This window comes from Argopecten irradians, chromosome 15 (genome assembly GCF_041381155.1).
Source record: "Argopecten irradians isolate NY chromosome 15, Ai_NY, whole genome shotgun sequence".
Taxonomy (NCBI): Eukaryota; Metazoa; Mollusca; class Bivalvia; order Pectinida; family Pectinidae; genus Argopecten; species Argopecten irradians.
The window spans coordinates 34,902,521-34,929,780 of NC_091148.1; the positions used below are offsets into that span (position 1 = coordinate 34,902,521).

Consider the following 27,260-nt stretch of genomic DNA (forward strand, 5'->3'; position numbering starts at 1 on the left):
AATTGATTCAGAAAAAGAATATACAATGTATATGACTATTACCTCAAGTGATTTCCCTCTGGGAAGCGTCGGATCCTTGGCATATCTCGTCATTTTGTCTTGTGTATCCTGCGCTTGCGCCGACACAGCGCCTCCAAGTACGGTGACATTTTCATATTTGCCCGGTTTTTTCCCTTTAGCCTTAGTTGGCAGTTGAATACCCGTCTCTTCTTCCTCCTGCTGCTTTAAGTCATCTCTGCTCTCCTACAGTGAAAAAAGAAATTTCCATTTCATTCATTCACTCATTGTCACTCTCAGTCGGTAACCCTCTCCCACCATATTCCCTTCACTCTGCCTCCCACTCTCCCTCCCTTCTTTCCTTTAGAAATGATATTCAGTACTCAATTTGTGTTTAACTGATTAATTCCGTGGGGATGATATTTTTGCGATTTTGCGTACATGACTCTGATTGCGAAAACAAATCATTCGTATATTATTATGACATGATTGCATCCTTTAAACCCTTTAAACCAGATAGCGAAATTAAAAAACCGCCGAAATTTAGTGTTTCGTTCTTAGTTAAAATTGCGAAAAGTAAGCATGCGGCTATACAGTTTACGGAACCGGTTTATACTTACAATGATGGTGCTCATGCGAGTCTTTTTATTTACTTTGCGACGTCGACAACATTTCAAAACGATCACTATAACGACAATGATGACGATGACTGCAACTCCACCTCCAACAGCTGCGGCGATGATTATAGTGTTATTACTTTCGTCATCTCCCCCATCATCGCATTCTGTCAAGTTTGATTGGCAGGACTCGTAGCACGTGCCATTGAATTCAAACTTACAAACGCAGGTGTCACTATCACGACCTGATCCATTACAGCTTTTACACGCGTCATCACATCTTACACAGTTACCATTGTCATTGTAAGATCCTGTATGACACCTGGTCACACATCTCCCATTGTCCCTCACCGTACAGGTACAGTTGTCAGTGATCCCGGGACCACTGCAACTATCACATACCTCCTCACATTTTGTACAAAACTCTCCCTCCCTATAATACGTCACAGGACATGTGTCCAAACAGACGACAACAAAGTCACGTGACGTCTCCTCAGAGGATGTGGAATTGACGTCATTTGAATTTACACACGTAGGGAAATCCTGTGTAAAGTTAAGAGTTAGCTGCCCTTCCGGACATGTGCTATTGCAGGTGGCGTTAAAACAGGGGAGACAACAATCGGAGGTGACGTTCGCTGTCAAGTCGCAGAAAAGCAATGGATCGTCTAATATAACCTAAAATAAATAAAAATGAAATTTATGTATAACATAAAACCACATTTAGATCAGTTTAATGAGATCCTGCATGTGTCACCATATATTTATACATGTAAAAGAAAACCACGTCATGGACAATCAACAACAGATCCATTCCCACATACAAAGAGAAAGTACGCTCTACAGTGAATAGAAATAAAAAATTAAGTTTATCTGTTGGTTCTCGTTTTCATTTTCAGAGATACATATAATAACGTGTTAGCACATCAACATTTCGTATTCCTTTACATACTATTGCAAGTCTTTTTTTATGTTGGCATGTGACGCCAAATCTTGCCAAATCAAGACCAGCAAGGAATCACATCAGTATTGTCAAACAAGAAATCCAACAATGGTTGTAATAGCTAGAACCGAACCTTGTAACCATATCAATATTCCCAAACAAAGAACCCAGCGCGAAATGACCTAAAGATTGTAACCAAATAAACATTTCTGACGAGGCAAGTAATAAAAAATCATTGACATTTGATTTTTCATGTTTTATATATATATGTATAGATACTATTCTTACTGTTGTCTTACTTGTCCTGATTGGTCAACCGTGCACAATATCAAGTGCAACTCCTGTCTTCAACAGGAAAAAGTGAATATTGTTTATCGACGTTCCCGATGTTCAATATTGTTTAACAATGTTCCTCATGTTCAATATTGTTTAACAAGGTTCTCGATGTTCAATATTGTTTAACAATGTTCCTCATGTTCAATATTGTTTAACAAGGTTCTCGATGTTCAATATTGTTTAACAATGTTCCTCATGTTCAATATTGTTTAACAATGTTCCCCTCATGTTTAATAGCGTTTAACAACGTTCCTCATGTTTTATATTGTTTATAATGTTCCTGATGTTCATCATGTGTTTCGATCTTTGAGTGCATGTCGATCACTTTTGCGAGTTTATTTTCAACTTGAATTTCCTTAAAACAGATACGACCTACTTTACTTCATAATACATTAAGGAGTCACTTTGATCACTTAAACATGTTTTATACTATCGCAAGATTTGTAATCATAGAAAACACAGTTCACAAAACTATATTATGTTGCTAATACTATTCTTTATGAATATAAATATTCCTACAGATTATTTACAATCCTTATTTGCCATTTAATATCAATAAACAATAGACATTACATAAAACCATGCTCGTGGACAGACTTTATTTTGCAAACGAATGATATAAAAACTTAAAGAAGAGAGGCGGGTGGGGAATGTTAGATAAGGGTTCAACATTTAAGATCAATGATTAATTGATGCACACCATGCATCTTACAACCAAAAACCGCAATATGTAGATGCCAACATGAGATTTATATATTCAGAATATCATATATCTGTCTATTGTTTCCTTTCGCGTGTATAAAGGTGCAGTACTGAAGTAAAACCACCTTTAGCACGCTCTGCAATAAGGTAAACACTCTTGATATAATATACAATATGTATAAAACAGCACTTGTTTATTTTAGACTTCGGCTGCATTACGCATGTACATACCATCTACCCTATATACCTGATAAGAACAGGTGTGCATTGATAACACCAGTAAAACAGGTTCCATGCTACTATAAATATAGTTTAGATACGCATTAGCAACAGGGAAGTGATTTTTAACAAAGGGAAAGAGGAAATTACATACGGAGAAGAAAGTGTCGATTTAAGAATTACATATGTGTATAAATACGTTCTACATTAACACATACAGTATTATAGAACTTCCTAGAATATTAAACTTAAAAAATATCGCTAAACCACATGTACAATAAATAACTGTACATATCATGTTATTGGTTTGATGATATCTAACTTTTAACAAGGGGGAGGAGAAATTAAATTACATACGGAGAAGAAAGTGTCGATTTATGCAGGACATATGTGTATGAATACGTTCTCCATTAACAAATACATTTTGCTACTTATTATAGAACTGCTTAGAATATCAAACTTTAAAAAAAATCGCTAAACCACATGTACAATAAATAACTGTACATATCACGTTATTGGTTTGATGAGATTTGAATGTTTCAACTTATCAAAAAAGTTTCAAATCCTTTATATTCTCTAGGTGTATCTTACAATGACTGGAAAACACTGAATGTGTGGTCATGATTTCGGCTCCGGTTATAGCTATTTTAAGCGATGTGTCTTTAGAAATCAATTTCTTAGACACAAAGACCATTTAAATTTTTAAGACGAGTTAATTATTTTATTATTATGCTGACCGACTTTAAATCACACCCTTGATCAATCTACCCGGATGAAGTTATACAATACACGAATTCTACCCTAACCTTGCATCACACTGGGTCTTTTATTCACCGACTACACCCATCCACACATGTTTTACGATCACAATCAGTATGAGCATGTAATAAAATAACACAAAGCAAATACGCTCTTTGTAAAAAAAGATATATGACAGAAAAAGCGTGATTGAAATGATTTCGTATGCACCAGGACATGCGAAAGTTTATGGATCAAATTAAGACACGTGTCATGTAATGTGTTTGGTGACTCTGTGTGTGAAGTATTGTGTAATCTCCATACATTCTGTGATGTTTTGGGGTGACTGAGTGATTAAAGATGCTCCACCACCGACAGAGTATAAACAATATTTATCACTTGGACAATAATTGATGTTAAATCGTATATATATATATGTCTATAACACCAAAATACATATGATAATTTATTTTGCCTTTGTTGTCTGAGCAATCAGTACCTCACACCATATAGAGCATAGTGTCAAGGAATATTTTCGGGATGCAATTTATTATTTTTAAATACTTTTATATTGACGTCAAATAAGAAGCTAAAACTTGTCAATTATAGTAATAGTGTAATGTAAGTAAACTCTATTACTGAAGAAACATAATAATTCGTCTGTTCCTGTTTTTAATAGATACAAATATCGTTCGTCGGTGGTATTCTGACAAAATATCACTGACCCTCCACCTCCGTGTAGCGCTTTCGAATCCCAGATGGAGCAGTTGCCATGTACTGACCCTATATCGGTGATTTTACTTCGGGGTTTGGGTGTTTCTATACCATTTATATCTGACACGTCCTGAATTCACCATGGTGGTTAAAGGTCTTGATATTAAACAAAATAATCCCAGTCTAGAATGTGTCATCGGAGGCATCAACAAGCAATGATCTATAAAACCTAAGTCTTCTGCGATTGTACATTTACTTTAACGCAAAATTGAATTTAATTCATACTTATAAAGAGACTAGTTCATATCGCCAAAAAGCATTTGCAATGTAACAGTCAAGCTTGCATTATGTTACAAATAAAAATAAAGATCAGTATTGAGAAAATGTACAATCCCTTGTTTTGTAGAGTAGAGCATCCACTCGTTTAGAAAAAAAAAAAAAAAAAAAAACATCTTGAAAGAAAATCGTATATAGTTATGGACAGTGTTATGATTAAAGTTATAATATTACCCCATCTTTCTAAAAATATGTATCTTTCATGACTTAGCAGGCTTTCTGCAGATTTATGATAATTTATACACGAAAATAGTTATGTTATCAACGTGAGAGTTTACTGATAGCACAAAGTCACTATTTACTCTATAAAATAATCAAAACAAGTAAATCTATCCGGAAGATTAAGATAATGTCACCAACAGTGTGTCAACTATTCTGTCATCTAAATAAACATACTAGGACTGACTGGATGGTTTCAGCCTTATCTAGACACCTTTTTCTGCCATACAAACCTATTGGTCGGGTATGGTCTATCTAATCAGAACACCTAAACATCAGTATCTAGACCAGGAAGTGTTCCCGATTGACCTCTTGAACATACACTACAATCTACGGGGAACAAAGAGTTCTATATCACGGGCATGTCGGTGTTATTATTTAGTAATCAGAGTCTAGTTCTATATCACGGGTATATCGGTGTTATTATTTAGTAGTCAGAGTCTAGTTGTATATCACGGGTATATCGGTGTTATTATTTAGTAGTCAGAGTCTAGTTGTATATCACGGGTATATCGGTGTTATTATTTAGTAGTCAGAGTCTAGTTCTGTATCATGGGTATATCGGTGTTATTATTTAGTAGTCAGAGTCTAGTTGTATATCACGTGTATATCGGTGTTATTATTTAGTAGTCAGAGTCTAGTTCTGTATCACGGGTATATCGGTGTTATTATTTAGTAGTCAGAGTCTAATTGTATTTCACGGGTATATCGGTGTTATTATTTAGCAGTCAGAGTCTAGTTGTATATCACGGGTATATCGGTGTTATTATTTAGTAGTCAGAGTCTAGTTGTATATCACGGGTATATCGGTGTTATTATTTAGTAGTCAGAGTCTATTCCTATATCACGGGTATATCGGTGTTATTATTTAGTAGTCAGAGTCTAGTTGTATATCACGGGTATATCGGTGTTATTATTTAGTAGTCAGAGTCTAGTTGTATATCACGGGTATATCGGTGTTATTATTTAGTAGTCAGAGTCTAGTTCTATATCACGGGTATATCGGTGTTATTATTTAGTAGTCAGAGTCTAGTTGTATATCACGGGTATATAGGTGTTATTATTTAGTGGTCAGAGTCTAGTTCTGTATCACGGGTATATCGGTGTTATTATTTAGTAGTCAGAGTCTAGTTGTATATCACGGGTATATCGGTGTTATTATTTAGTAGTCAGAGTCTATTCCTATATCACGGGTATATCGGTGTTATTATTTAGTAGTCAGAGTCTAGTTGTATATCACGGGTATATTGGTGTTATTATTTAGTAGTCAGAGTCTATTCCTATATCACGGGTATATCGGTGTTATTATTTAGTAGTCAGAGTCTAGTTCTATATCACGGGTATATCAGTGTTATTATTTAGTAGTCAGAGTCTAGTTCTGTATCACGGGTATATCGGTGTCATTATTTAGTAGTCAGAGTCTATTACTATATCACGGGTATATCGGTGTTATTATTTAGTAGTCAGAGTCTAGTTGTTCAGATGTGTATTATTTAGTAGTCAGAGTCTAGTTCTATATCACGGGTATGTCGGTGTTATTATCTAGTAGTCAGAGTCTAGTTCTATATCACGGGTATATCGGTGTTATTATTTAGTGGTCAGAGTCTAGTTGTATATCACGGGTATATCAGTGTTATTATTTAGTAGTCAGAGTCTAGTTGTATATCACGGGTATATTGGTGTTATTATTTAGTAGTCAGAGTCTAGTTGTATATCACGGGTATATCGGTGTTATTATTTAGTAGTCAGAGTCTAGTTCTATATCACGGGTATATCGGTGTTATTATTTAGTAGTCAGAGTCTAGTTGTTCAGATGTGTATTATTTAGTAGTCAGAGTCTATTCCTATATCACGGGTATATCGGTGTTATTATTTAGTAGTCAGAGTCTAGTTGTTCAAATGTGTATTATTTAGTAGTCAGAGTCTAGTTCTATATCACGGGTATATTGGTGTTATTATTTAGTAGTCAGAGTCTATCCTATATCACGGGTATATCGGTGTTATTATTTAGTAGTCAGAGTCTAGTTCTATATCACGGGTATATCGGTGTTATTATTTAGTAGTCAGAGTCTAGTTGTTAAGATGTGTATTATTTAGTAGTCAGAGTCTAGTTCTATATCACGGGTATATCGGTGTTATTATTTAGTAGTCAGAGTCTAGTTCTATATCACGGGTATGTCGGTGTTATTATTTAATAGTCAGAGTCTAGTTGTTCAGATGTGTATTATTTAGTAGTCAGAGTCTAGTTCTATATCACGGGTATATCGGTGTTATTATTTAGTAGTCAGAGTCTGGTTGTATATCACGGGTATATCAGTGTTATTATTTAGTAGTCAGAGTCTAGTTCTATATCACGGGTATATCGGTGTTATTATTTAGAAGTCATAGTCTATTCCTATATCACGGGTATATCGGTGTTATTATTTAGTAGTCAGAGTCTAGTTCTATATCACGGGTATATCGGTGTTATTATTTAGTAGTCATAGTCTAGTTCTATATCATGGGTATATCGGTGTTATTATTTAGTAGTCAGAGTCTAGTTGTTCAGACGTGATTAGGCTAATCACTGTTTTACGACAATTTTCAAATCAATATTAAACAATTTCTGATTATACTAATTGTACAAAATTTTATGAAGTTCTTAAAAACTTCATTCTTTACCTGCATCCTGATTTTGGTGAAGATATAATGGCAAATATTGCAGCAAATGAGAAATGAGAATCTCTCTAATCATTGATTAAGCTAATCATCAATGAATAACTGGGCCCTAGTGTTTGTCTATGAGGCAGTGAAAGCAAATCAATAGGCAGTAAACCAATTTTCCTTTGCAGCTACTAAATTCTGTGATTTCAGATTCAAATCAAGTTCGCGGATATTACTTTTCATAGATTAGAAAAATGAATAAAAATCTATTTTAATATTGATATTTGTAAATTTCTTTATTTATCCACTAATTTGATATGTACTAGCCCGAAGATATGTCACATACCATAACATGTGAAGTATTTAATGAATGTGGAGCGTGGTTAATCATGGCGATAGCTTAATTAGCTGAATTGGCCAGAGTGGCCAACACAAAGCTGAAGTATTGTTATGATTAATTGGACAACCCGGATGCTGAAGTTCCCTGTTATATTTCTTCCTTTTACTTTACATTTGATCAACATTTCTTTTTAATATTGTAGTAAAACTTTATCAGTCTCGGCTCCTCTTAACCTCTATTGTTTTGAGAAACATATTAGGCATTTACTTATAACGAATTATCTTTCGATACGAGCCGATTTCGTAGTCCGGTCAAGAAAAGATTATTTTTGCTCTGTAAGAAACTTTTCTTGATGTTCTATTTTCTCAAATTGCCTTGACTGTTGACTTTAGCCTTGTTTTAAAGTGGAATTGGGGCCAAAAAAGAATTAAATTGTCAGAAAAATCAAATACAATCACACAAGTATACAATTATTTGTCGATAATGGAAAATCTACTTAAAGATGCTCCACCGCCGACAGAACATAAATGATATTCATCACTTGAACAGTAATTGGTATTTAATCGTGTATATATATGTATAATTAGCACAAAAAATGTAATAAAATAATTTATTTTGCCTTTGGTGCATAAGCAATCAGTATTTCATTTCATATAGAATATAGTGACATGGATTTTTTTCGGGATGCAATTAATTATTTTTTATATTTTTAACTTAAAGTAAAATTAGAAGCTCAAACTTTTCAATGGTGGTAATGGTGTAAAGTAAGTAACTTTTTTAACTGAAGAAAAATACTACATCATCTGCTCATGTTTTTGATAGTGAAAAAATAACGTTTGTCAGCGGTGGAGCATCTTTAAGAAGACACTTTCCAACTTTGGAATTTGTGAGTTAGCTTAGAAACTATGTATATTCGAGGTGCAATAAGTCTATGACTTTAACTAATTTATTGTTTCCACTGAAACGGAATAATGGCACGACCCCGAAACAATTACATCCTTCTTCGCATTTTTCATCTAAATTGTTACTCTCAGTATTTTAATGTTAACGAATGACATATTCTATCGGATGGTTTTTCCAACACCCCGTGGGTAATCACGCTCGCATATTTAAAATAAAGGGTAAATTTATGACGATACTGGTTATAGATAATGGCAGATATTATTTCCTATCGGTGCCTGGATGAAACTGTACATGTATAATTTAAACAGATCGCTGTAAACCTCCTTAAGGAGAATGACACTGCCGGATCTTATCAAAGATAACAGGACTCCGTTGGTTATGTTTATTGATGTAGTACATATGTTGTGTTATAACTCTGAAGAATAAAATATTTACAAGTATATAGTCTATACAACTTTTAAATTTGTTTAATTTTTCTTTATCTTTTTTTAAAGTTTTCTTTAAGTACATCTTTGTATAACATGTAAGTATTGACTTACAAAAACTTACATTCCCGGGACAGATTGTACAATTTACCAGTACATTTTGTGACTTTTTAAGACTAGAGAGATGGTGTTGTAACCAAGCAATGGTTCGTGTCATAATACATTGAGCGATATCACACGTGTTAACTTAACGAAAACACTATGTGCTGTTTATATCAATAAGCGACTTATACATCGACCTCCAGACTTAACTATGCTTGTTTTCAAAAAAGGTAAGTATTTATCGATCCACAATATCTACCCATTGGTATTTTACTGTCGGGTTACAGCCGTTGGCACAGAACACCTGTATCGTGCATTGAGCCGTGTTTGTGTTGTATAATTTTGTCATTGAACAAAGTTGTATAAAACTGTTGAGCAAATCAAATAACCTCGTTTCACGATATCAACATTTCTGAGATAACAAAAGTATTAGGCGCTGAAGACGTGACAGAGATATACATAGATAATACCAACTCGATATATAGCCTCCGTTTTCGGGGGTCGTGCCAAAATTACGTCTAAGTAGTGGATCAATGGTAACCGAGAATTATAAACAGGTATACATAAACTTAAAAAAACGGAATTTTAAATCGATTTTAACAAAGTTGATATGACTACAGACATAGCATAAATAGACCTATATTTGGTAATAATACAATTATCGAAAGGTGTACTCCAGTTAATCCAATTTAAAAAGGCATTTTTTAAAACGTCAGGAGTTGAAATAAACATTTATAGGTATTATAAACATGCCATCGATTAGCTTCATTAATGTTCCGACATGTTACCACAAGTTCTCCAACCCCGGTGTTAAATGACATTGGCTGTTAACAGGACGTAAAACTAAAACAAACCAAACATCATAAAGCAAAATGTATTGTTTTGCATCACGCTATGACCTAATAAGGATACTTAATTTACTACTTGGCAACGGAAATGATGATTTTATTATTATCTTTTATTCAAATTATTTGGGCATCCCACTTAACCCTCCCCCTTTCTCTCTTCCAAGGGAGAGATTTTGTATTTTTTTTGTATATATGTATTTAATAGAATGTCACCTTGTTTATGTAATGTAATGTTAATTTATATGTGGAGACAGATAAAATAAATTCGACCACTTGTGTATTTCAGATACATTATGACTCAATCGAACTACCTGCAATGGAGAACGAAAATCTGCTTTGAATAGTACAATGCCGCTGAAATGATCATACACCAATACCCTGTTGTTTAGTCATGTTAGATCATCACAGGATATCGGATATATAACCGCCGATAGACCATCATATGACAGGATATCGGATACATTACCGCCGAATTATACATTTTATACTTGTGTCCATAACATGCTTCCGTTGATAACAAAGCACAGATAAAATATTTATTGATTGAGTAATTGTTTCATTCTCTTTGACAATATTTCAAAACTGTTTTCATCTAATAACTCTGTAAAGCTAGAAAATCATATGAACAAAAGTTATGTTCTGTTCCTGATAGATTGCTATAAACTATTTCAGTAACTTCGTTCGATAGGTATTCAAATTATTTATATGTATAATCAATATAATCTTTTCTTTTTTCCTCATAGCTTATATCGTATTCAGTATGACTTTCGTACATATTTATTGTTTTGTATTAACATTTGTCTTTTTGGGTTTGTTTTACTATAAATCTTTTTCCATATCTTGATGTATGCTTTCTTGTTAAAAAGGTAGGCAAAACAACGTTACGATAACAGGTTCTATAAATGTGTCCACATACAACATGACGCAATGTCCACGAGAGGTTTTAACATTTATTTTATATCGTGAACTGATGTTAAGGATTACTAAGCTTTTAAGTTAATGTTTAATGTAGGAATTATGGCGTGTCCAAAACTTCCTTGATGTAACTGGTATAGTGTAAATATTGATCAATATGTTTTATCTGTTTGACATCTCCAATCATTACAAATACCATTCGTACTCATGATATCAGCCGAAGATTAGTTTTACCGGTTGAAGCTTTCGCGATTTTCAGTAGCATAATAAGAAATGATATTGTTTATCAATCCAAATTTCCTTTTCTGGCCCCATGATCATGAAACAGATAAGACGTAGCCAATCACAGAAGATGTTACAAGAAGTTGTGTTATATTTGCTTGGCTGAACACAAACTTCAGTATAAGATTGTTTCATGATCCTGGGGCTAAGTGTCAGAAGTATTGATAATTAACATACGTCATTAAATGGATAAGATTTTCTGGAGAAAGAACGAATTGAATTAAAGTGTTTTGCGAATAATTATAACAAATGTAAATATGACTCTACTTTTAACGAAAAGTGAAAATATTGGAGACGACAATGAAATGGGTTACAATGCCTTGAATGTCAGTCTACTGGGCTAAAAATTTAAAAAAAATAGAGCGAAAACATTCCAGTCAATACAAGTAATGAATAATATATTACGAAGTAAATAATATTTTGCATTAATAGTTTGTGATAATTATAAAAATATCTTTGTGGGCTAAAAAAGGGGCATACTTTTTCATCCTGATAAAACTGTATCTCTTCTTTTCTCAAGGCGAGTTGAATCCCAAATATTAATTCCTGATTTATTTTTCAGCAATACAAAAATTAATAATGTTACCAATCATAAGCACTTAGGAGTATATTTCAATCCAATGGCAAATTGGTCTACCCATATAAATCATATATATGAGAAAGTATACAAAAGAATAAACATACTCAGAATACTAAAATTCAAACTCGATAGAAAATCATTTCAAACTATTTATACTTCCTTTATTCGACTCATTCTCGAGTATTCTAATATAGTTGGGTCTAATTGCAACCAATCTGAGTGTGATATTTTGGAGTCAATTCAGCTTGAAGCAGCACGCATTATAACTGGTTTAAGAAGGGGAACAAGTCACGCTATAATTTATAAAGAATCTGGCCTAGTACCACTTATTAAACGAAGACATCTACATCGAAATATAACTTTTTTTCAGTATATTTAATAACAACTGCCATCTAATATTTATGAATTATTACAACCCTCTCTAAATATTAGTGATAATTACAATTTCCTACATAACAGATTATTTAATGTTCCTGCAGCTAGAACCCAGTTATATAAAAACAGCTTTTCCCGTCTATTATGACCGAGTGGAACGAACCGTCCTGTCCATTTCCTACAATGTCATCTGTTAGATCCATCAAAAGTTTTACAGTAAATACATATATCTTTGATAATAGAGCTCAATGTTCCGATATTTCCAAATATAATGGTGATCGTATGTCAAATATTTTATTATGTCAGTTGAGAAATTTTGCTAGTAACCTTAATACGGATCTCTTTAATTCTCATTTCAGTGACAGTCCAGCCTGTCTGTGTGGATTTCAAAACGAAGATCGTGAACACTATTTTCTATACTGTCCTTTACACGTCAACCCTAGACGGCTCCTTTTTAACTCTCTCTTGGAACTTGACAATGATATACCACTGACAACACAAACATTTTTGCAGGGCTCTGAAAGACACGATATAAACATTAATAAAGCTATATTGGATAAAGTTCAGTGCTTTATCAGAGATTCCAATAGATTTCGCTGATTTTGTTGAAAAAGATTTCGTTGAATTCGTTGAATATCTTGTAAAATCATTTTTTTTCTATTTGTAATTATATGAAGTAGGAGACATTTTGTATATGATGTTTATCAATATCTAGCTTGATGTTTTAGGAAATCATCATCATTAAATAAATATAGCAATTCAGATTATTTATGTATATATCAATATTAATTTGTATCTACTGTTAATATGTAAGGAGAGGGCGTGTATAGGCATGTTGCCTGTTGCCCAATTCCGATTGTATGTAACATCTGACAATAAAATATTCTGAAATGAAAAATAGTTTGTGGTAATTCAAGTGCATCCAAGAGTGCAAATCAGTAACCGGACGTCAACAACAACTTGTGACTTTCATTATGATTTGCGGTTTCAAGTGTGACAGTTAACGGAGAGGAAAGCCAAATTTAAAAACAACAATGTAAATTATCTATAAACCTTTCATGAATATACCACAGCATAGTAAAACAGGAAACCCCGCTTTTATATAACTGTAATTTTAACCTTAGGTTTTCCATATGAAATACAGAACACTTGTTCAGGACAAATGTTCCGACTTAAAACACTTTATAACTGTATATATATTGATCTTTTGTGGAAATACCAGATGTAAATAGAATGCAAATTCCACTGAAAGATCATCAAACCGAATTACAAACCACGGAATTTCTAGGGAAGACTCAATGAAATCAATAAGAGCTAAATACTAGAAAGTCTAAAAGTAAGTATATGTATAGACATCTCCAAATAACAACTCATATCTATTGCCAGCAATACTACTACTTCATTGTTGATTTGGTTTGCTTTGACCAGAGTAACAGCCAAGGTCCGTTTCAGGTTTAGGTGGTGAAGAGAAGCCGAGGGGGGGGGGGGGGGGTACCACCTAACAGTGGTCAGTACCTGGTTATCTGCCCCATATGACCGAACTTGCGACCCAGAGGTGGAGGGCTTGTGGTTGGGATATCTTAACTACTCGCCTTCGCCCATAAACTCAAAAAATCAAAAGACCAACTATTTGAATGATTCCTTAGTTATATAAGGTAGGACTCAATTCGTTACTTCAATAACATTAATATACTCAATTATTCTAATGCTGTCTTCTTTGGATGATATAGTGCTGTTTGACATTGTTAATGATAAATAATAATAAATATTTATTCTTATTTATATAAGAAAACGAAGTAAACAACAAAAGTTATGGCATACATTGTTACATGGCCCTGTTTTACAAAGTATGACATTATTTACGTTGGGTCCAGGGCTACCAAAATGAAAAAATAAATGTACAGTGTGTTTAAACGGGATAATATTATGGTTTCCATATCGAAGTCCTTGATGAGGAGTTTAGAAATAAGCTCAAATTACATTGAACTGTTTCATGGTCAAACCACAGCTATATGTTTAAAATGTTTATCAGAATAAAACAGTGTTATAACGATTACTAAATATAGCATAAATCAGACACATCTATACCATGATATTTCTCATTTTGGGCATTAACAATATTATGTTATCAACAACTGAAGCCATATCTATCTTGTTCAACACTTTGTGAATAGTTATTTAATGAAACATGTATGTAAATAACTGATATCACTCATTGTAAAGACTAGTTTTACAAGACTACTAGGTATATATTCATCAATCTTATATCGTTAATATATGCACGAGGCTGTGTGACCTCGTCGACCTCACCAGTGAATCACGAAAGTGTGACGGAGGGAAAAACCAGGCTCGTTCCACATGAGTGAACAATAAGGATTTCCATTTTGAGATATTCAAGCAGTCATAGCGAGAATGTTAGAGGTCAAAATCAAGTCACATGGAAATATCAATTGATAGTCAACACGAAATACTATCCGTTCAAAGAGGAGAGCGTACATATCCATGTACTGTTTGTTAGTAATTTAACGTTTTAAATATAGATATACTTATCTTATAGCTTGACGTTTGCAGTTTTCTAGATAAACGTGGATTAATATCATTGTCGTTATATTTACTGTGGATATAGCATTACTATCATTGTCGTTATATTTACTGTGGATATAACATTACTATCATTGTCGTTATATTTACTGTGGATATAACACTACTATCATTGTCGTTATATTTACTGTGGATATAACATTACTATCATTGTCGTTATATTTACTGTGGATACACATTACTATCATTGTCGTTATATTTACTGTGGTACACATTACTATCATTGTCGTTATATTTACTGTGGATATAACATTACTATCATTGTCGTTATATTTACTGTGGATATAACATTACTATCATTGTCGTTATATTTACTGTGGATATAACATTACTATCATTGTCGTTATATTTACTGTGGATATAACATTACTATCATTGTCGTTATATTTACTGTGGATATTACATTACTATCATTGTCGTTATATTTACTGTGGATATAACATTACTATCATTGTCGTTATATTTACTGTGGATATAACATTACTATCATTGTCGTTATATTTACTGTGGATATAACATTACTATCATTGTCGTTATATTTACTGTGGATACACATTAGCATAACTATCATTGTCGTTATATTTACTGTGGATACACATTACTATCATTGTCGTTATATTTACTGTGGATATAACATTACTATCATTGTCGTTATATTTACTGTGGATATAACATTACTATCATTGTCGTTATATTTACTGTGGATATAACATTACTATCATTGTCGTTATATTTACTGTGGATATAACATTACTATCATTGTCGTTATATTTACTGTGGATATAACATTACTATCATTGTCGTTATATTTACTGTGGATATAACATTACTATCATTGTCGTTATATTTTTACTGTGGATATAACATTACTATCATTGTCGTTATATTTACTGTGGATATAACATTACTATCATTGTCGTTATATTTACTGTGGATATAACATTACTATCATTGTCGTTATATTTACTGTGGATATAACATTACTATCATTGTCGTTATATTTACTGTGGATATAACATTACTATCATTGTCGTTATATTTACTGTGGATATAACATTACTATCATTGTCGTTATATTTACTGTGGATATAACATTACTATCATTGTCGTTATATTTACTGTGGATATAACATTACTATCATTGTCGTTATATTTACTGTGGATATAACATTACTATCATTGTCGTTATATTTACTGTGGATATAACATTACTATCATTGTCGTTATATTTACTGTGGATATAACATTACTATCATTGTCGTTATATTTACTGTGGATATAACATTACTATCATTGTCGTTATATTTACTGTGGATATAACATTACTATCATTGTCGTTATATTTACTGTGGATATAACATTACTATCATTGTCGTTATATTTTGTGTATACATTACTATCATTGTCGTTATATTTACTGTGGATATAACATACTATCATTGTCGTTATATTTACTGTGGATATAACATTACTATCATTGTCGTTATATTTACTGTGGTACACATTACTATCATTGTCGTTATATTTACTGTGGATATAACATTACTATCATTGTCGTTATATTTACTGTGGATATAACATTACTATCATTGTCGTTATATTTACTGTGGATATAACATTACTATCATTGTCGTTATATTTACTGTGGATATAACATTACTATCATTGTCGTTATATTTACTGTGGATATTACATTACTATCATTGTCGTTATATTTACTGTGGATATAACATTACTATCATTGTCGTATATTTATATTTATCATGTCGGATATTACTGTGGATATAACATTACTATCATTGTCGTTATATTACTATCATTGTCGTTATATTTACTGTGGATATAACATTACTATCATTGTCGTTATATTCACTGTGGATATAACATTACTATCATTGTCGTTATATTTACTGTGGATATAACATTACTATCATTGTCGTTATATTTACTGTGGATATAACATTACTATCATTGTCGTTATATTTACTGTGGATATTACATTACTATCATTGTCGTTATATTTACTGTGGATATAACATTACTATCATTGTCGTTATATTTACTGTGGATATAACATTACTATCATTGTCGTTATATTTACTGTGGATATAACATTACTATCATTGTCGTTATATTTACTGTGGATATAACATTACTATCATTGTCGTTATATTTACTGTGGATATTACATTACTATCATTGTCGTTATATTTACTGTGGATATAACATTACTATCATTGTCGTTATATTTACTGTGGATATAACATTACTATCATTGTCGTTATATTTACTGTGGATATAACATTACTATCATTGTCGTATCATTGTATATTTACTGTGGATATAACATTACTATCATTGTCGTTATATTTACTGTGGATATAACATTACTATCATTGTCGTTATATTTACTGTGGATATAACATTACTATCATTGTCGTTATATTTTTACTGTGGATATAACATTACTATCATTGTCGTTATATTTACTGTGGATATAACAATTACTATCATTGTCGTTATATTTACTGTGGATATAACATTACTATCATTGTCGTTATATTTACTGTGGATATAACACATTACTATCATTGTCGTTATATTTACTGTGGATATAACATTACTATCATTGTCGTTATATTTACTGTGGATATAACATTACTATCATTGTCGTTATATTTACTGTGGATATAACATTACTATCATTGTCGTTATATTTACTGTGGATATAACATTACTATCATTGTCGTTATATTTACTGTGGATATAACATTACTATCATTGTCGTTATATTTACTGTGGATATATACATTACTATCATTGTCGTTATATTTACTGTGGATATAACATTACTATCATTGTCGTTATATTTACTGTGGATATAACATTACTATCATTGTCGTTATATTTACTGTGGATATAACATTACTATCATTGTCGTTATATTTACTGTGGATATAACATTACTATCATTGTCGTTATATTTACTGTGGATATAACATTACTATCATTGTCGTTATATTACTATCATTGTCGTTATATTTACTGTGGATATAACATTACTATCATTGTCGTTATATTTACTGTGGATATAACATTACTATCATTGTCGTTATATTTACTGTGGATATAACATTACTATCATTGTCGTTATATTTACTGTGGATATAACATTACTATCATTGTCGTTATATTCACTGTGGATATAACATTACTATCATTGTCGTTATATTTACTGTGGATATAACATTACTATCATTGTCGTTATATTTACTGTGGATATAACATACATTACTATCATTGTCGTTATATTTACTGTGGATATAACATTACTACTATCATTGTCGTTATATTTACTGTGGATATAACATTACTATCATTGTCGTTATATTTACTGTGGATATAACATTACTATCATTGTCGTTATATTTACTGTGGATATAACATTACTATCATTGTCGTTATATTTACTGTGGATATAACATTACTATCATTGTCGTTATATTTACTGTGGATATAACATTACTATCATTGTCGTTATATTTACTGTGGATATAACATTACTATCATTGTCGTTATATTTACTGTGGATATAACATTACTATCATTGTCGTTATATTTACTGTGGTACACATTACTATCATTGTCGTTATATTTACTGTGGATATAACATTACTATCATTGTCGTTATATTTACTGTGGATATACATTACTATCATTGTCGTTATATTTACTGTGGATATAACATTACTATCATTGTCGTTATATTTACTGTGGATATAACATTACTATCATTGTCGTTATATTTACTGTGGATATTACATTACTATCATTGTCGTTATATTTACTGTGGATATAACATTACTATCATTGTCGTTATATTTACTGTGGATATAACATTACTATCATTGTCGTTATATTTACTGTGGATATAACATTACTATCATTGTCGTTATATTTACTGTGGATATAACATTACTATCATTGTCGTTATATTTACTGTGGATATAACATTACTATCATTGTCGTTATATTTACTGTGGATATAACATTACTATCATTGTCGTTATATTTACTGTGGATATAACATTACTATCATTGTCGTTATATTTACTGTGGATATAACATACTATCATTGTCGTTATATTTACTGTGGATATAACATTACTATCATTGTCGTTATATTTACTGTGGATATAACATTACTATCATTGTCGTTATATTTACTGTGGATATAACATTACTATCATTGTCGTTATATTTACTGTGGATATAACATTACTATCATTTGTCGATATTACATTACTATATTGTCGTTATTTTACTGTGGATATAACATTACTATCATTGTCGTTATATTTACTGTGGATATAACATTACTATCATTGTCGTTATATTTACTGTGGATATAACATTACTATCATTGTCGTTATATTTACTGTGGATATAACAAATTACTATCATTTGTCGTTATATTTACTGTGGATATAACATTACTATCATTGTCGTTATATTTACTGTGGATATAACATTACTATCATTGTCGTTATATTTACTGTGGATATAACATTACTATCATTGTCGTTATATTTACTGTGGATATAACATTACTATCATTGTCGTTATATTTACTGTGGATATAACATTACTATCATTGTCGTTATATTTACTGTGGATATTTACATTTACTGTGGATATAACATTACTATCATTGTCGTTATATTTACTGTGGTACACATTACTATCATTGTCGTTATATTTACTGTGGATATAACATTACTATCATTGTCGTTATATTTACTGTGGTACACATTACTATCATTGTCGTTATATTTACTGTGGATATAACATTACTTATCATTGTCGTTATATTTACTGTGGATATACATTACTATCATTGTCGTTATATTTACTGTGGATATAACATTACTATCATTGTCGTTTATATTTTACTGTGGATATAACATTACTATCATTGTCGTTATATTTAACTGTGGATATAACATTACTATCATTGTCGTTATATTTACTGTGGATATAACATTACTATCATTGTCGTTATATTTACTGTGGATATAACATTACTATCATTGTCGTTATATTTACTGTGGATATAACATTACTATCATTGTCGTTATATTTACTGTGGATATAACATTACTATCATTGTCGTTATATTTACTGTGGATATATAACATTATAACATTCATTGTCGTTATATTTACTGTGGATATTACATTACTATCATTGTCGTTATATTTACTGTGGATATAACATTACTATCATTGTCGTTATATTTACTGTGGATATAACATTACTATCATTGTCGTTATATTTTACTGTGGATATAACATTACTATCATTGTCGTTATATTTACTGTGGATATAACATTACTATCATTGTCGTTATATTTACTGTGGATATAACATTACTATCATTGTCGTTATATTATATTACTGTGGATTATAACATTACTATCATGTCGTTATATTTACTGTGGATATAACATTACTATCATTGTCGTTATATTTACTGTGGATATAACATTACTATCATTGTCGTTATATTTACTGTGGTTTTATTTCTACTTCACTGTGTTATATTAACATTAACTATCATTGTCGTTATATTTACTGTGGATATAACATTACTATCATTGTCGTTATATTTACTGTGGATATAACATTACTATCATCGTTATATTTACTGTGGATATAACATTACTATCATTGTCGTTATATTTACTGTGGATATAACATTACTATCATTGTCGTTATATTTACTGTGGATATAACATTACTATCTGTGTTATATTTTGTCGTATATTTCTGTGTGATATAACATTACTATCATTGTCGTTATATTTACTGTGGATATTACATTACTATCATTGTCGTTATATTTACTGTGGATATAACATTACTATCATTGTCGTTATATTTACTGTGGTACACATTACTATCATTGTCGTTATATTTACTGTGGATATAACATTACTATCATTGTCGTTATATTTACTGTGGATATAACATTACTATCATTGTCGTTATATTTACTGTGGATATAACATTACTATCATTGTCGTTATATTTACTGTGGATATAACATTACTATCATTGTCGTTATATTTACTGTGGATATAACATTACTATCATTGTCGTTATATTTACTGTGGATATAACATTACTATCATTGTCGTTATATTTACTGTGTCGTTATATTTACTGTGGATATAACATTACTATCATTGTCGTTATATTTACTGTGGATATTACATTACTATCATTGTCGTTATATTTACTGTGGATATTACATTACTATCATTGTCGTTATATTTACTGTGGATATAACATTACTATCATTGTCGTTATATTTACTGTGGTACACATTACTATCATTGTCGTTATATTTACTGTGGATATAACATTACTATCATTGTCGTTATATTTACTGTGGATATTACATTACTATCATTGTCGTTATATTTACTGTGGATATAACATTACTATCATTGTCGTTATATTTACTGTGGATATAACATTACTATCATTGTCGTTATATTTACTGTGGATATAACATTACTATCATTGTCGTTATATTTACTGTGGATATAACATTACTATCATTGTCGTTATATTTACTGTGGATATTACATAATTACTATCATTGTCGTTATATTTACTGTGGATATAACATTACTATCATTGTCGTTATATTTACTGTGGATATAACATTACTATCATTGTCGTTATATTTACTGTGGATATAACATTACTATCATTGTCGTTATATTTACTGTGGATATAACATTACTATCATTGTCGTTATATTCACTGTGGATATAACATTACTATCATTGTCGTTATATTTACTGTGGTACACATTACTATCATTGTCGTTATATTTACTGTGGATATAACATTACTATCATTGTCGTTATATTTACTGTGGATATAACATTACTATCATTGTCGTTATATTTACTGTGGATATAACATTACTATCATTGTCGTTATATTCACTGTGGATATAACATTACTATCATTGTCGTTATATTTACTGTGGATATAACATTACTATCATTGTCGTTATATTACTGTGGATATAACATTACTATCATTGTCGTTATATTTACTGTGGATATAACATTACTATCATTGTCGTTATATTTACTGTGGATATAACATTACTATCATTGTCGTTATTTACTGTGGATATAACATTACTATCATTGTCGTTATATTTACTGTGGATATAACATTACTATCATTGTCGTTATATTTACTGTGGATATAACATTACTATCATTGTCGTTATATTTACTGTGGATATAACATTACTATCATTGTCGTTATATTTACTGTGGATATAACATTACTATCCATTGTCGTTAAAATCATTACATGTGGATATAAACATTACTATCATTGTCGTTATATTTACTGTGGATATAACATTACTATCATTGTCGTTATATTTACTGTGGATATAACATTACTATCATTGTCGTTATATTTACTGTGGACATTACTATCATTGTCGTTATATTTACTGTGGATATGACATTACTATCATTGTCGTTTATCCTCCACATTACTATCAAATATTGTCTCTCATGTTACAAATATAGTAAGATTACTGAAGATAACATACTATCATGACTTTGTCCACATATTCACTGTGGATACCAAATAATTGATAACGGATCAGGTGTCGTTATGACAAGTTTCTCCACCTCTTATGGAGTAACATTTATCTATCATTGAAAGAAATGAAAAGCGTAATGTGGAGTTATTGAGTCTGGAGGGGAACTGTTGTAAAACTAGTGTCTAGAAGACAAATGTATAAGGCAGGTTTGATATAGTTTGTTTTGTTTGTTTGTTTGATTTATTAACGTCCTATTAACAGCTATGGTCATGTAAGGACGGCCTCCCATGTATGCGGTGTGTTGCGTGTATGTTGTGCGAGGTGAGTGTACTGGGAGACTGCGGTATGTTCGTGTTGTGTATCTTCTTGTATAGTGGAACTTTTGCCCTTTTTATTAGTGCCATATCACTGGAGCATGCCGCCGAAGACACCAAGCAACACACCCCACCCGGTCACATTATACTGACAACGGGCGAACCAGTCGTCCCCCTCCCTGTATGCTGAACGTTAAGCAGGAGCATAAACTACCACTTTTATAGACTTTGGTGTGTCTCGGCCAGGGGACAGAACCCAGAGCCTTCCTCACAGGGGCGAACGCTCAACTCAAGCCAAAAAGTGAGGCGGTGCCAAGGGAGGCATTAGGAAAGATAAAGTCAGTTAGGAAGAAGAGAAAAGATAAGATTCCTAAATTTAGTCGCCTTTTACGATCATGCAATAGGGGCAGCAGGTACAATTCTAATGCCCTACCTGCAGGTGTGATATATGACCGGGAGACAGTCAAGGTCCATGAACAATTGATGGATTAGAAAAACAATGTTGTCTGTGATCAGACTGACACCATAAACCTATGATAACATATAATGTTGGTGCGTGGTACAGTAACATATATCACTGACACTTCTATGGCTATATGTGGTGAGGATTTCCACACAAACAACCACGCTTAAGTACTGAACATTGCTGAATTAATGCATGAAGTGCACTGTTTCTTATTCCTGGTCAGGAATAGCTAGGAATGATAAGTCTACATCTACACAATACAGCGCGACACAGATGTAAACAACATATAATACAACAACATTAGAGGACCATGCCTTTCGTTTCGGAAAGGTGAGCGGTTTAGGGAAAATATGTCTGTCTAATAATTGGTCTACGGGATTCATCCCTACTGTTTGGTCTCAAAAATAATTTATTTAAAATCAAAAGTTAGCATATACCTGTTTCGAACACCTAAATAATTTCTGGCTTAGCCACATCTTTTAGAAGTGGTACTGGAGTTTAACATGTTTGACGATGAAGGAAGCATATTTCTGTCCAATAATAATTTCCATTTGTTCTTTGGCATTTTGGTTATATCATCACTGTTAATCGTTAATGCGTCCGTGTTAATTTTTAATCTACGTTGCTAGACACTGTTCTTTGTTGATCCCCATACACCTCTGGGTGGCGTGGTGTTTTAAACCAATCAATGCAGATGCCAGTATCTGGCCGAAGGTCGATGGTTTTCCCTCTGGATCTTATGACTTTTGAAACATGGCGCATTTTCCCGTCTTTGTACATTACAGAGTTACCTTCCTTGTGGGTAGGTACATGTATCAATTATATCAGTATTTTGTGTGTGCAATTAACGTCGTTTTCTCTGAAAAGTATGACGTTACGCTCGCAAACACATGACGTCACAATCAATACCTAAGCACGAAGGCAGATAATTTGTTTTATGAAAATTTTCATTATAGAAAGTGCAACAAATTTAAACAAAACAATCCGAAGTTATGAAGTGTAAAATGATCTAGGGTTGGGTATGAACCTTGACCGCCAGACACAGCCTCTCCGACACTTACAGCTATAAAGGACGTGAATTATATTACTGGTCATGAATGAAAGTGGGCATTCCGGAAATCTACACTTAGGAGACTCCCTCGTGGACTGTCATCATACACTAACGTCTAAAACGACATAATGCTGCAGTAACTGTTTGTCATATATTGTTCTGGTTTTAAAAGGAAGAACTTGGGGATAGTGATGTCATGAATTGTATCAGCCTTTTCCGTGAAATGAGGAAAGGTATCTCATTCACAGAAGAGGTCATTTCTGTTCCTGATTACCGACGCAATTGTTTTGGTAATTTACACAATTCCTACCATGTACTTTCTATGAAAGTATAAACTTTACGTTTAGCTGGAGATACACTTAGCACTACTATACACCGACACAAGACAATTGGAGGATTAATAATTGATTATATGGAAAAAACATGAATAACATAAATAACGTACACTCCTTTTTGAAGTTTTTTTTAATTTGTTGCTTGGTGGGTGAAAGGACATGAAAGTAATCATTTCAGTTTGCATGTCAGTTATGTTAACAGATACGTTATGATAGCTTATGTATCGTCATATACTTAATCATAGAATAAATTATATTCTAAACATGTGTGAGAGACATTTTGGTGCATGATAATGCTTCTTAAACACTTAATTCACAGAAAAAGGATACACTGGGGTTAATTCAGACAGAAAAGATTCGTGTTAAAGAACTGAAGTAATAGTCGTGCAGATAAACATGGTACCAGGCACAACTCCAATGTATGATGATTGTTTCAGCTTAACACCATTTAACCGCCACTTTCATTCAAGGCTGGCTTCTCTAGTATGCGATGTGTTGTGCGTGTAAAGTGTATGCTTATTTTAGGAGGCTGTGGTACACAAGGTTAGGGTCTACTACAGTAATAGAAGCTCTTGTCTATGTTACAGTGTTGTCTCGCTGTAACATACCGCCAGAAACACCGGGCAACACAACCATGTTTTTTTGTTTTTTTTTTAAATTCAGAACTACTAACTATATATATATATAAACTTGCCTTAGCGAGTCAAGCCTATGTAAGCAATCTACCAATGCCAACACAATTTAACCCATGTATAAGGATCACTCGGCTTAATACCCATATTGTCTTCGTCTCTTAAGTGGTCTTATAGACAGGTATAACTTCAATTCAATTAAATCCCAATCTCTGATATTGATTTGTTTACACCGTGTGCACAATGTGTAACCTTTAGCTACTTACCATGTGTAGATACCTTTATTTAGTCTTTTTAGACACATCTGTAAGATACTTGACAGATGGGCAATGTTTTGTGAGATGTGTCATGTCTTTGTTTGTGCGGGGGTGTTGGTTCACGATTAGGATTTTACCGTTCATTGTGTCGTATATGTTTGTGCGGGGGTGTTGGTTCACGATTAGGATTTTACCGTTCATTGTGTCGTATACGTTTATAATTTCATGAAGCCTATTGACGACCCGGTGTCATCTATCAATCGTATATAAGTATTACTTTGGTCAGGTGTCAGTAAATTTAACGGACATCACGACATTCTATACGAATGACTGGGTCACTCTGTCTGGTTTTAGGGGGTCAAGCTTGACCGCGCGCTTTGACGTCAAACAGTTGGCCGAGATAATCTTAAAGTGATGTAATTGATGTTGGGTGAAAAATCTGAGAAGTAACTGGAAATAAGCTATCATATGTTTAAATAATCACGATAATAAAAAAACCCAAGAAAACCGCAATCGTCCTTACCTTCCCTACATTCGTCAAACTTAAATACATAGAGTAGTAAAACAAATTGATCACTGTAACGGCGATAACATACACTAATCAATTGTACAAATCCATATAATTATTCCAAATAAAATAACACAACTGCTTACATTAAAATATTTCCTTTATATATTTGTATTTCCTTCCTTTATATTGTATGAACGTATGATTTTGCCATAACAAATCTATATATCACTGTCCATGGCATTCTATGGTTATTCTGTACTTGTTTAATTATTTCCACTAGACTCCTATACGAGACTTTCTTATGAGTAGTTACACTTGTACATATCTGTGTTTCTCTATATATGTAGAGTATCACTTGAGTTGTCAGTGAATACTAATCACACTTGTATAAACTGTCAAAGTTACACAATCTCGTGTAGCCTACAGGTAGGTCAATTACCTACTCAGAGTGACGTCATCAGTCCAGTTGCACATCTTTCAGTTATCAGTCATACGGCTATTTTAATCTCATAATTCATATAAAAATAGCTTACTTTCAATAGGAATTCTAAATTAATTTCACATTTTTCGTTAAATTTACTTATTGGTACTACAGCCAAATCGAAACTATAATGGTATTGATTTCGGAGAACTGTTTTATTTTAATTTAGTTTGCCTGTTGACAATATAATGCAACCGGGAGGGGTGTGTTGTTCAGTGTCTTCGGCGGGATGCTTCAGTGAGATAGCACTATAAAATGGACAAGAGTTCCGCTATCACAAGGAGACACAACACGAATATACTACAGATTCACAAAACACCGAGTGGGGTGTCCTGTTTGTGTCTTTGACATAAAACTACAAATTAGACAGATAGTTCCACTATTATGAGAAAACCCAACACGAACATACGATTATTTGTTTTACGCCAACACCAGGAATCCGTAAGAAGCCACCAAAAGAACATTCCACAGTCTCCCAAATCACGCATGCACCCACTGCACACAATACCCTGTGTACAATGGATGATGTCAGAGATGACTTGAATGACTGATAGGAACATTAACAAAATTATTCTCAAATCCTGAAAACAGTCTGCCGTCCATAAAGACTATACCCATAGGTTGACGTTATATTAAACAGAATGTAACCCTCCTAGAGCTTGTATTAAACTCCAGAAAATGATCTGACACATAGAGATATTATGGGGTATGTGATGGTATACACATTACAGAA

At 32.3% G+C, this 27,260-nt stretch overlaps 1 protein-coding gene across 1 annotated transcript in view; it reads right to left on the bottom strand.

Moving 5' to 3' along the window:
• The window catches only part of LOC138309280 (uncharacterized), a 38,504-nt gene that overhangs the window by 7,756 nt on the left and 3,488 nt on the right, over positions 1 to 27,260 (bottom strand). The window contains exons 2-3 of the mRNA XM_069250454.1: positions 618 to 1,289; positions 43 to 243 (exon numbers count right to left, since the gene is read on the bottom strand). Of these exons, the coding sequence (XP_069106555.1) occupies positions 43 to 243; positions 618 to 1,289 (873 nt within the window). The remainder of the gene's footprint in view (positions 1 to 42; positions 244 to 617; positions 1,290 to 27,260) is intronic.